At 49.5% G+C, this 12,657-nt stretch overlaps 1 protein-coding gene across 4 annotated transcripts in view; it reads right to left on the bottom strand.

The window, feature by feature from the left end:
• TRAF3 (TNF receptor associated factor 3) overlaps positions 1-12,657 on the bottom strand; it is a 121,619-nt gene that overhangs the window by 27,475 nt on the left and 81,487 nt on the right. For all 4 annotated transcript variants that reach the window (XM_032621358.1, XM_032621357.1, XM_032621361.1 and 1 more), the window contains 4 exons: positions 6,463-6,708; positions 4,744-4,795; positions 1,796-1,900; positions 1,011-1,178 (listed from right to left, as the gene is read on the bottom strand). In XM_032621358.1, the coding sequence (XP_032477249.1) occupies positions 1,011-1,178; positions 1,796-1,900; positions 4,744-4,795; positions 6,463-6,708 (571 nt within the window). The remainder of the gene's footprint in view (positions 1-1,010; positions 1,179-1,795; positions 1,901-4,743; positions 4,796-6,462; positions 6,709-12,657) is intronic.

Raw genomic sequence — 12,657 nt, 5'->3', positions numbered from 1 at the left:
AGGACACTCCGGTTGGTCCAGCTGCTCTAGTTACAAACGCTGGGCATCCTCCAAGCTCATACTCCATACTCGAGCCATCGGCTAATCCCACTGGCTCTGCGTTAACTATGACCGCATCTGTCACTTGCTCAAGGCTGCCCCCCACCCCCGGCAACTTCGCACCTCGCCTCTGCTCTGTGCAAGGGGAAATCTACCTGCTGAGTCTGCTCCATCTTGGAGCCTGAGCCTCCCCCGCTGCTGCTCCCTCTGCCCCAGTGCTCTTCCTGCATCGTCCTGACTGCCTCAGAAGGGCCCGCCCTGATCACCCCTCCTCCCCTGTTACCAGTTTGTCTTCATAGTACTTATGATCTCGTCCCACTGGAAGATGAGGGTCACCACTGAACCTGCAGCTCCTAGAACGGTGCCCAGCACACAGTAGGTATGCAGTAAATACGTATTCAACAAACAGACAAATATCTGAGGGTCTCTACACCACTGACTCTTTTTAAAGTTTGTCCTCCATCCCAACACCTGTTTCTCTTTGATTTACATATAAGTGATCGGATTCTAACATGCGCACAATATAAAACCGTGCCAAAATAATGGAGGCGTGAAAACATTTTAAATTCTCATCTCTCTCCAGGAGAGACCGCTGCACTTCAATACTGCAGGATAAATTACCCTGCTGAAGTGATGGTTATGTCACAGAGCCGTAAAATGAGTAAGCAAGCCAACAAGATTTTAGAGGCTATTCCCTGGCACAAGTGAAAAATTCTACCTTTTTTGAATAATCGGTCTTCATTTTTTGGGCACCCCAAATGGCAGTCAATCTAGGCAATGGAAAATTAATTGCATAAATCAAAATGGGCAAAACAAATGAAGCTTAACTCTGAAATAAAGTCAGATGAAAACTGCTATTTACCCCTATCTTTTCTCTTTATTTCTGTTAGAATAGTCATTTAACAAGCTATCCTGCGGACAAACGACATCTGGATGGAGTAGAAGGTGGGTGAGACAAGAAAACACCGCACCTGCAGCGTTATCATCGGGACCTGGCTTCTGCAGTGGCCGCACGTGGCCTCACGGTATTTACAGGCCTTGTCCACGTGGTCACGTAGGTCCTTCCTCAGCACCTTCTCTTTGCAGTCGGCACGGACACACAAAAGTTCCTCAAACTGGCAATCATTCTTCAAATGCACCTGTGAGACAAACAATTCAAAGTTCTTAATCGGCAAAACTCCAATCTGAAATACCAAATTCTAGCCTCTATGCAATTAAAGCCCAGAAAAATGTTTCTATCTGCTGCTAGATCAGCTTTTCAGAGAGAAGAGCGACAAATGTATCAGGAGACACTGAATTTCGTGTTCCATTTGATGACTACTCAAACTATACTGCTTTTGAAGAATTAAGTCAATTAACTTTTCTTCCTGGATAAATAAATGGTTATCTGCTAAGGACTTTGTTTTATTCCAATTCAAATATCTTTCCAGGATAAAATATGATACTAATCAAAGAAAGGTAAGAAGTTACGTGGAATTTCATGGTTATAAAAAGGAGAAGGTTTCAATGGGCCTTCTACAGTCAAAATTCAATTCAGATTTTTCTACTCTGAATAGGGTGGGGTGTTCAAAAACCAACGGACAGTTCTGCCTATGATGTCATTAAAAATAACATTTCATACCTAAATGGCTCTGACTGCTTTCATAGTTGGTTGTGTCTGAAAGATTAATGCAGACATGATCTTAAGGGGCCACATCGTACTGACCAGGGACTCGTATTTCTGGATGTAAAGCCGACACATCGCATCCCCACTTACCAGCAGGTGCCCCAGTGCTAACTGCTCTACACAGCCTCTGCCTTCGTTCCTACAGTATATCTGAAGGGCCAGAATCTCTCTCTTGCAGCAATTATCCTTAAACACCTGAAATTGAAAGTTAGCTATTTTAGAGGATTAATATTTCTTCATCTCCACATGCTGCTACTTTAGACAAGGCAAAACCACTGTAAAAATACCATGAGAACATCCCTTAAGTGGGCCTCAGAAAGCATTAAGAACTATTCTAATCTAAGTAGAATGAAGGAGCCACCCCACTAGGGACACAATTTAAATAATAAAACCTTAACTACCACCTTCTATTAAATAAACCAAAAGTAAGCAAGTTATACGGAACAACCGAAGAGCACTTTGGAGCAGCACACATTTTGGATTAACTCTGACACACTCAAGACGAGGACACACCAGGACCAAGTTCACATCTGGATCCTGGAGATTTCAGGCACCAGCACTGCCGCAGGTGGGACCTCCCACCAAGGGACCAGGGCAGAGCCCGCTACAACTTGATGCCTTTGTAGATCCTTGCCAGAGAAAGAGAGAAACTACTGTAAAAGACAGTATTTTGCAGATGGTTTGTAAAACATTTATTTTGGTTCTTGCTCCTAAGGTTATGTCACTAATAACTCATTTTTCACCAAGAAGAAAGCATTAGCCCGCTACGTAAGAAACATTTTTAAATTATTTATTTATTTATTTATTTATTATTTATGGCTGTGTTGGGTCCTCGTTTCTGTGCAAGGGCTTTCTCTAGTTGTGGCAAGCAGGGGCCAGTCTTCATTGTGGTGCGCGGGCCTCTCGCTATCGCGGCCTCTCTTGTTGCAGAGCACAGGCTCCAGACGCGCAGGCTCAGTAATTGTGGCTCACGGGCCCAGTTGCTCCGGGTCATGTGGGATCCTCCCAGACCAGGGCTCGAACCTGTGTCCCCTGCATTGGCAGGCAGACTCTCAACCACTGCGCCACCAACGAAGCCCAAGAAACTTTTAAAAATATATGTTGCAAAGACTGCGGTTAATCCAATAATGAAAATGTTTCCCTTTGAAAATGAAAACCTCCCTTTAATTTCATTTTTCCCTTGGAAAACAAATACTCTCACTCCTAACAACACAAGCTACACCGTCCTCATCCTCAGGCATTTCTAAGAAACGCCCACACGCTGACACGGTAACAGGGGGAACAGGGAGCTCAATAGCCCTTCTAGACTCCACAAGAAAAGAAATAGAAACAACAGCTGTTAAGAGTTAAAAATAAACTAATTTGGAGTCAAATCTAATCCTTTGTAAACATGACTTTTTAAAAAAGGTCATAATTTTAGATATTAAAGTAAACAGAACAGGTATTTTTAACCAGTAATAAATAAGCTTCCTTTCTGTGCCATTAAGTTCCTTTTTTTTTTTTTTTTTTTTTTTTTTTTCTCCTTTGGCTATGCCTCACAGCTTGTGGGATCTTAGTTCCTCGACCAGGGATCAAACCTGGGTCCACAGCAGTGAAAGCATCAAGTCTTAACCAATGGACTGCCAGGGAATTCCCTAAGTTTCTTAAATCATTTACCTTTAGGGAGAAAAAACATAGAATGAAAATATCAGAATAATAAAAGTACAGAATTTTAGAGCTGAAAAAGATCTAGTATCATTACTACAACTGTCCCATTTTACAGATGGGGAAGTGGAGGCCCCAGGGTGGCCACTGTCCTCAGTGACCCGCCGAGGGGTTGATCTCGGTCTCCCGGGGCCCAACCAACCCCACATTTTCCCACGAGGATCCATGGCTTCAGTCAGTCTCATTTATGATTCTTCAGCAAATCTAGTAATTCTTCTTCAGCTACCAATGCCATTGAAAAATAAGGATAATAACTCCGAATAATGAAATGAGACACTGAAAAATTCATCTTAGCCCACTGTTTCAACCTTTTCTCCTGGTCACATTGGTTAGATACATGTTAACAAGTTAACAGGTTGCCATGTTAAGACAAGAGGTAGAACTGAGTGATATGTTTTTCTTAAAAACAATCCCTTCCAAGCTAAGTGAAGTCTTTAGTGGCAGGTAAATGCTAAGGAAGAACAGGTACGTGGACGTTCGGCCAATTCTGTCTCTGAACCGCCCAGAGCAGGTGACACCGGATGCCCCGTCCTGGCAGCCCACGGGCACCTGTCACCAGCAACCCTCAAATCACCACACTCACCTGTGCCGCTTAACAACAAAGCCGTGGGAAAACCCCAGAGTGAGAATTTTACTGTACAATTTAATGACCTACATTTAAAAATTGTTCGGTTCATTCACCAAAATTTCAGAACCACATATTTTTATTGATATTTTAAGTACGTCAAGAACGAGTCGTTTCAAACTAGAAGTGTGCCTGGCAGGGCCTGGATGGCCACAGGGATGGGTGACAAGGGCTCAGGGCCCACGGTTCGAAGCTGGTGGGCGCCCAGGGCCCCCGTGCGCTCATCTGCAGGACTCTCGTGAGCTTCTCCTGGCATTCTCAACCACGCGGGGGAGGGAAGGGCTGAAATCTCACACGTGTCTTAGTGACTTCGAGACGCTGCCTGGGGGCAGGGAGAGAGCAAATCCAATGGAACCCCTCAGACTGGCACTGCTTGAAGGTAGAGCGCAGGCATCTGGGATAAAGACCCGAGACGACAGTGCACATCTCTGCACTTTACTTACTCCTCACCCACCTGGGGGTCTTGGGAAGTGAACCCATTACTGACACAGGTGAGGAGACAGGCTCGGGGGTCACGCGGCTGGGGACCTGCCCAGCGGATCTGCCCCGTCCGTCCCGGTGCTTACATGACACAGTCCCCTGTCTCGACCCTGCTCCATCAGCTGTCGACTCAGAGAAACTCGGAACCAGGGCACTGGATGCAAACTACGTAGAAGGCACTACCCAGCACAAAACGGTGACAAAATAATTTATTAAAAACCAAGAATACCTTGTCTTTGCTGATGCCTTCTCGACACGCAGTGCATTTCGGGCTGGAGGAGCTGAGGGGAAACACACAGTAAATGTGTTAGAGTGAAAGCCACCTTCTCATCTGAACCCACTGGATACGGTGAACCGTTCACTTTAGGGTCACGTGTCTGCCGTGCGAAGCTCAGAGCAACCACCAGAGCTTCAGCATGCCCCGGTGAACTTGGTTTAAATACGGTTTAAATAGGAGAAAAGGGTTAACATTCTTTTTTTAATAGTAATTTTTCATAAGGAAGTTTTTAAGCAGAACAGCTTAGATCAGTCCCTCTTGGAAAGTCCCTTTCAATTAAAGGTGAGATTTTATTTCAGAAACCAAAAGCAGCTCTCTGTGAAGGGGCTCTTCAGCTGAGTGTCCACAGCCATCGGGAAAGCCTCTGAACGGTTCTGCTTTGTAAGCACAGTCGGGGCTTTCTCCACAGGCTATTTCCTTCACAGTGTACTGAAAGGATGATGCAATTCCGTGGACTTGAACAGTGTGGGGATTTAAAGCTGACCCTGTCTAAAGAAACCACTGGTCTCCTACATTATTCTTGTCCCCAAACTCAGGACACCAGCCACTGCTCCCACGCTGCCCTGTTTTGGACTTGATTCTCACCCCATCCCGGGCCTGGAAACCACCTCCTAGAGATTAAAAATAAAAACTAATTTTGAGCGCTCCCTACTGCCAGGGCCCCTAAAGGCGCCAGGAGTCCAGGCCAGGAGCAGCAGCAGAGGCTTCAGGAGCACGGGGCAGGTGGGCACGAGTGCACTGGGGCCCTGCGGAGGGGCAGGAGGGCCGAGGGTCGGTGCGGGAGAAAATTAACGCGTTTTAAAATAAAAGCTCACTCATTCAGCCTACGTTAATATGGAGCTTGTGCCAAACTGTTTTAATTATGCGGCTCTTTTCACACCCTTAGACCCCGGGGCTGAGTGGCATCTGGGCGGGATCCCCTGACACCTGCAGAACACAGAACAGGAGGAGCTCAAGAAGCAAAGAAGGGCCGAAACCAGGAGAGCAACAGCCCCCGGCCGCTTCCGCGGCACCAGAGTGCAGGGAAATCAGGTGCTCTGAGCCTGTTCTGCCATCACTAAGCTCCAACCAAGAGTTATTTTACCCACAAGCTGGCGAAGCTGAGTTCACTGTTGGGGATGAGTGGATAAGAGCACGGTGGGAAGTACCCAAAGGAGGGTGCCGGGAGGGAGGCTGCGCTCAGTGGCGGGTCTAGAGGAGCAGCGGGCAGCCTTGCCGGCCCTTGTCCGCTGCCGGGGACCCAGGCTGAGCACAGTGCCTGGCACCCCGCTCAGGAAATAACTGTGGGATGAACGAAGGTGCTCTCTCAGCCAACGTTAGCTCTGCTGTAAAACTCCAGCCTCTCTGACACCAGTGATTCTAAATGGCATCAATGCCCAGCTGACAGGCCCGTGAGGGCTGCTGCGCGTTCCCTGACACTCACTGGATTCGGCCTGGCCCATCCCTCCCATCGCCCTGTCCCCCAATCCCAGCCCCCAGGCGCTCACCCCAAAGGACCCCACCGTCATTTACAGATGGGATGTCTCCTCCCCATACCGTGAGCGCCTCCAGCAAAACTTGGCCACGCAGATGGAGACCCGGGCACCAGGGCCAAGACCTCGCTGGAGAAGCTGGGGAGGGGCTCCCTGAGTCTGCGGGCCAGGCCCCGGTCCCCTGCGTTGGGGCACCCACCTGAGCAGGGCGCCCATGCAGGTCTCGCAGAAGCGATGTCCGCACTCGGTCTGCTTGGGGTTGCAGAGCACCAGGCGGCACTTCTCACACTTGTACTTGTCCTCCACGGCCTTCACGAAGCGCTCCTTGTAGCCCCCCTGCTCGGGGACCAGGACGGCAGGCCCGGCGCCGCGGTCGGGGTGCAGCTTCAGTGGGGGGTTGGCTGGCAGGGTGCCGGCTGCGTCCAGCTTTTTACTCGGCTCCATCCTGCGGGGAGCGGGGGTGGGGGGGCGTCCATCAGAGACACACGCCGGGAGGCACAGGGTGCTGACGGGAGGCCCGGGAGAGCCAGTGCGTGCGCTCTCCTTCAGCCTCGAGGACACACGGGTGCCCTTCCAGCCTCCAGCACCTGACGGAGCAGGACACCGCCATCAGACACACCTCCCACCCAAGGACCTGCTACAAGGTACAAACTGCATCATCAAGGCTCTTTAACGTAAAACACAGATGATACTCTGCCGTAACTTTAAATTCTATGCATCATTCTGATGGCGTGGCTGGAGCCGCAGCTGCTCTCAGCCAACTTCATTTCCTTGTGAGCCTCGCTGCGCTGCCAGGTGATACGACCCGACCCAGGGCAGTGTCACCGTGGAGCCCAAGGCTGGACCTGCTCCTCTCACCAGCGATGGCACCTCCCTCGGGGTCCTTCGCACTCTGCCCGCCCAGGCCCCTGCACCGAGCCTATGCCCCGCAGCCCTGGGAGGTGCTTCCTGGGTCTGTGGGGACCCCGTGCCCGGGGTGGGCCGGTGGAGGGGACGCGGGGCTGGGTCTCCGCGCCCCTCTGCCTTCTGGGAGCGCACAGGTGGCTGGTCCCCACCCGCGAGTCCCCGTCGCCAGGCAAAGTAGGAGGTGCCTGGAGACCAGCCACAAAGACCCCAGGCCCAGCAGCCTCGGCAGCAGCGCATCTGGTGGCCCTGCAGAGAAGGTTCCTTCGCAGCTCACCAGGCCTCTCAAGACTGCGCCGTGCTTCTGCTCAGTTCATCTATTTCTGCTGCTGACGAAAATAAGGGCCCAATTCTTTCTCCTCACAAGGCTGTGGGCATCCGCCCGCGTCCCCACCCTGCCCTCCTCAGCTGAGGCTCCTCGCCAGCCGGGCCCGGCCGGGCCGCAGACTCGGGTTCTGCGGGAACCAGGGCGCACCCCACCCTAGACCCCAGGGTGCCCAGGCGGGCTGCGGGCAGAGCCCAGCTCCCCCAGCCTCATTCCTCACGCCAGCTCTTCCTGCCTCTCCCTGGGGCTGTGGGAACGAACGTTTCGTAGCTGGGATGTGTAGGAACCACTCAGGCAGCAGTACATGTGACACGTAGATGACCTGGTGTTTCAGCCACACTTGGGTTACTTTTAACAAAATAGCACATTATCGTGCAAAGTGTGGGAGCCTCCTATGAAATCTATCTGTGAAACCAAAACAAAGAAGATTTCAAAATGACCCCAAAAGGCCAGCAACCCTTCGCTCACCAACTTGTTGATTAGAATCCTGTTCCTCAAGAGGCTAAGCAGGAAGGTGCCCGTCAGGGAAAAGGGCCGACCAGGAGCCGACCTGCTGCCACGGGCCGCCCCCCTGCCCTTCTGCAGAGGCTGACCCTGGCTCCACAGCTCCCCGCCGGGAACGCCCCTCCCACCTCCTCAGGGAGGCCCGCCCTGGTCAGCCCACACACCCCACCCCCTGGTCCGTCCTCCTAAGACTGCTCGTTTATGGTTTATCCACTGCCTATCTCTCCCTGTGGCAGGACGCAAGCTCCCCAGCAGCGTGGGTCTGGATCTGTTCTGTTGGCTGACCAACACCAGGCACCTAGGATCGCTAGTGTCTGATGGGTAGAAGGTTCTCATCTTATCTCAACTCAAAAATACACATTTGTTGAGTTGACAAATAGAGGGAAAGGTGAGGTCTGAGCCACTCATACCAAACCGTGTTTCTGTGAAACCAGAAAAAAAAAAACCAAAAAAAAACACAGGAAAAGAAAACTCTTCAGATTTCACATCTGATCTCATAGCTTCATACCCTGAAAACCCTTGCTTAGATTATAAGCTACTTGCCACCTTGGTTTAGTATTTTATCCTATAGTGCGTAAAGGAGCCGTGTGTTCAATGAAGTTTTTAGTGAGAAATGTTTGATTCTTTGGAGGTGAATTCCTAGTTCAAATATGAGAGACAATTACCCCAAGATCAAGTTAATGCCAAATAATAAATGTTCCTTTACCTATAACATGTCATACTCTGTACAGACAAATGAAGAATATAGTTTTAGATCCTTGGTTTTATAGGCTGCTTAAGATAAGCGAACGGATGCAAGCATCCCAAGAACATAAGGAGAACGTCACAGCAGCCTGTTCTGAAAGGCAGAGCACAGCCTGCGGCCAGCAGGTGTGCCAGGACTCACCTGGAACGTGAGGCGCTGACGTGGGTAGCTCTGCAGCGGGCCCCAGGGGCCTCTCACAGTCCTGCTCAGGGTCCCGCATCCTGGCCCACGCACGGCCCACTCCTGAGCTAAGCTGCTGGCTGGAGAACGAGCCTTCGGGGAAGGAGGGAAAGAGGCCCTACAGTGCTTAGACAGCACGAACAAGAAAAATACCAGACCTCCTTTACCTAATATTCACAAGTAAGGACGGAGAAAACTATCTAAACGTGAAATGTCCAGAATAGGCAAATCCACAGAGACACAAAGTAGATGCACGGTTGCCAGGGGCTGGGGGGAGTCGGTGCATCTACGAATGGGAACAGGGCTTCTTGGGGTGATCAAAGTGTTCCGGAATTGGATACTGGGGATGACGGCACATTCTGTGAATATACTAGAAACCACGGAACTGGACACTTTAAAGGGGTGAATTTTATGGTATGTGAATTATATTTCAATTTAAAATCTAACCAAGAATATTACCAAGTAACTGTTTAAGATGGGTTCCATTTGGGTTTGGTTAATCCGTGACATTTATACATAGTGTCATACACTTTAAAATGTAAGACTAAAACCAAAAGTGGATATGCCTGATGCTGTGGGCAGTGCCTGACACATGAGGGGACAGTAAGATTTCTTTGTAACAACAGCACCCGCTCACAGAGAAAACAACAACTAGACACGGGGGTAACGTGTAAAGAGTAAGTACCAGATTCCGGGACTGCAACCACCAGAGGCAGACGCTCCCCTGGGTGTTCAGTGCGACTGTGGAGATGTCCAAAAACAGCAAATGCGCACAGAGGAAAACGTGTCTCTACACAAGCTCTGCTGCACACGCAAACTAACCCACAGCTTTTCTCTCGTCACCTACAGTGTGTCCTGGGCACTTTTCCACATCAGCACGTAAAGATGCACCTCGTTATCGTGAAGGGCTGCACAGCACTCCACTGCGTGGGTTACCAGCTCTACTCATGGCGAGCTAGGCTGGGTTTGGTTTATATTATAAACAAGCTGCAGTGAGCACTCCTGATGCATCTCTGTACTTTTAGGCAAGCACACAGCAACCCAACTGCTGGGTCGAAGATGATGCGCGTTTTAAAATACATAATCACTGCTCGGGATCTCCCTGGTGGTGCAGTGGTTAAGAATCCGCCTGCAGAGAACACGGGTTTGAGTCCCGGTCCGGGAAGATCCCGCATGCCACAGAGCAACAAAGTCCGTGCGCCACAACTACTGAGCCTGCGCTCTAGAGCCTGCGAACCACAACTACTGAGCCTGCATGCTGCAACTACTGAAGCCCGCGTGCCTAGAGCCCGTGCTCTGCAACAAGAGAAGCCACCGCAATGAGAAGCCCGTTCGCCGCAACTAGAGAAAGCCCGCGCACAGCAACAAAGACCCAACGCAGCCAAAAATAAATTAATAAAAAAAGTGTGTGTGTATATATATATATATATATATATATATATATATATATATATACATACATATAAATAAAATCACTACCAAACAGCTTTCTAAAAAGGTTGTCCATTGTATACTTCCTCCAATGGTTAGTAAACTCATAAACTTTATTTTAGAGGACAGTAGCTCATTTCACTCAAACACTGATGCTCCCGACTTTGTTGCGGCCACAGCCGGGTTTTCTGGACGGCACTGCTGGCCTTGTTGGTGAGCACATCTCAGGTTCTTCTGCAGAGCTGTCGGCAGGCACCGCCATGCCACGCTGGAGGGCACAGCCGCCGGCCTCCTCCACGAGTGGGAGAGCCCTTCTTCAGGTGAGCAACTCTGCAGAGGTTTGCCAAGCCAACCACACTTTATTTCAACAGATAGCCGGGCACCTACAACGTACACAGCTCTGTGCCTCGCGTGCAGGGCACGGGGATGAAGGAGACTGTCCCACCCTTAGAGGCCTCTGCGGGAGTCGTGAGGAAGGTGAGCGCTCCAGGGTTAAAAGGCACGAGCGGCGGCAGACGCCGAGAAACGCCACCTGAGAGGTTACAAAGGGCTGCGGACCTTCAAAACCGGAGGCTAGCACCTCTGTTTGGGGGAGATGGGGGGTTTCCTGAGTGGGATTTGTGGTATGATTCCAATTCTAGCAGAGGAGGAGAGAAGGAGGGCAGGCAGACACAGCACCGTTAGCTGGTTGTGGAGGGGAACCGGGAATGGGGGGCTCTGGGGAAGGAGCCGGACAGGCAGGGCATCCAGCCCTGAGGGGTCTGGGTGGGAAGGACGGCCTGGTGCCCCTTCCCTGAGGCAGGTCCTTGGGCACAGCCTTTGTCCTCTGGGCCTCACTTTTTCTGTCCCCGTGAAAAAGTGAAAAGGAATTACTGCCCCTAATTCTCATGGCATTACCAGGCGTCACTGATATATTATACAGAGGATCCCTCTGCAAACTCTGCAGCACTATACAGAGAAGATACACTCTCCTCCAGCTGGGATCAGGAAGTCTGATGGGATCGCGCTGTTTCCTCATCTTAGACAGCTCAAAGCCTCTTTGAAAAGCCCCTTCTCAGCAATTAGGCAAGAAAAAAAGAAATAAATGGCATCCAGATTGGAAAGGAAGAAGTAAAACTATTTCTATTTTCAGATGACATAATCTTGTGTATAGAACATACTAAGGAATCAACCAAAAACAAGCTGAACTAATAAACTTGTTCAGCAAGGTCGCAGAATACAGGGTCAATATATAAAAACCAGCTCTATTGCTAGACACTAGCAATGAACAATCCAAAAATAAAATTAAGAAAATCCATTTAAAAGAGCACCAAAAAGAATAAAATATCTAGCAATAAATGTGACCAAAGAAGGGCACGATGTGTACTCTGGAAATCATAAAACGTTGTTGAAGACATCAAAGATGTAAATAACGGAAAGATACCCCATGTTTACGGACTGGAAGACTTAACATACTACTCACACTGATCTACAGATTCATCTCAACCCCTATCAAAATCCTAGCTGGTTTTTTTTTTTCTTGCAGAAATTAATAAGCTAAACCTAAAATTCATATGGAAGTACAAGAGACCCAGAACAGAAAAAACAGTCTTGAAAAAGAAGAACAAAGTTGGAGGACTCACACTTCCTTATTTCAAAACTTACTACAAATTAATCAGGATACTATGGTACTGGAAGTAAGGGCAGATATATGGCCAATGAAACAGAACTGAGAGTCTAGAGAGAAACGCTTACACTTATGGTCAACTGATTTCTGAGCAGGGTGCTGAGACCATCGACGGGGAAGGAACAGGATGCACTCAGGGTCGGCGATCTCACTACTGTCACAGAACAAAGCAGGCTCCACTCCTAGCCGTCCTTCTCACAGCTCTTTCGGTCTGTGCTGGTGGCCACCGCCCATCAGCTGCCGAGACACCTCCCTCCTCCCTCCCAGGGGGTCAACTCAGCAGAACTCGGGGGCAGAAAGTACCGCTTCAGGGAGAACAGGTTGGGGGGATCTAAGACCTCCCTGGCTGATATCCTTCCCTGCCTTTCAAAAAATGTACTATGTGACATCTGACACATAAAAGAGATTATGTGCAACATACATGCAAGGTAAGAATACAACAACAAAACCCCAGAGCCCGCTGCCCATGTAACAGTCACCGTCGACCTGCGTGCCCCTTCCTCAGCTACCCTCCTGCCTCTCTCCAAAAGTAAATATCAGCCTGAACTTCGTATTTATAATTTTCTTACAAGCATATATTTTTCTTCTGAAACAATATACTTTTCCCCGTTTTTAACCTCATAAAAATGATATACCGTAT

This window comes from Phocoena sinus, chromosome 2, assembly GCF_008692025.1.
Source record: "Phocoena sinus isolate mPhoSin1 chromosome 2, mPhoSin1.pri, whole genome shotgun sequence".
NCBI lineage: Eukaryota > Metazoa > Chordata > Mammalia > Artiodactyla > Phocoenidae > Phocoena > Phocoena sinus.
This window is presented reverse-complemented; position numbering and strand designations above follow the sequence as displayed.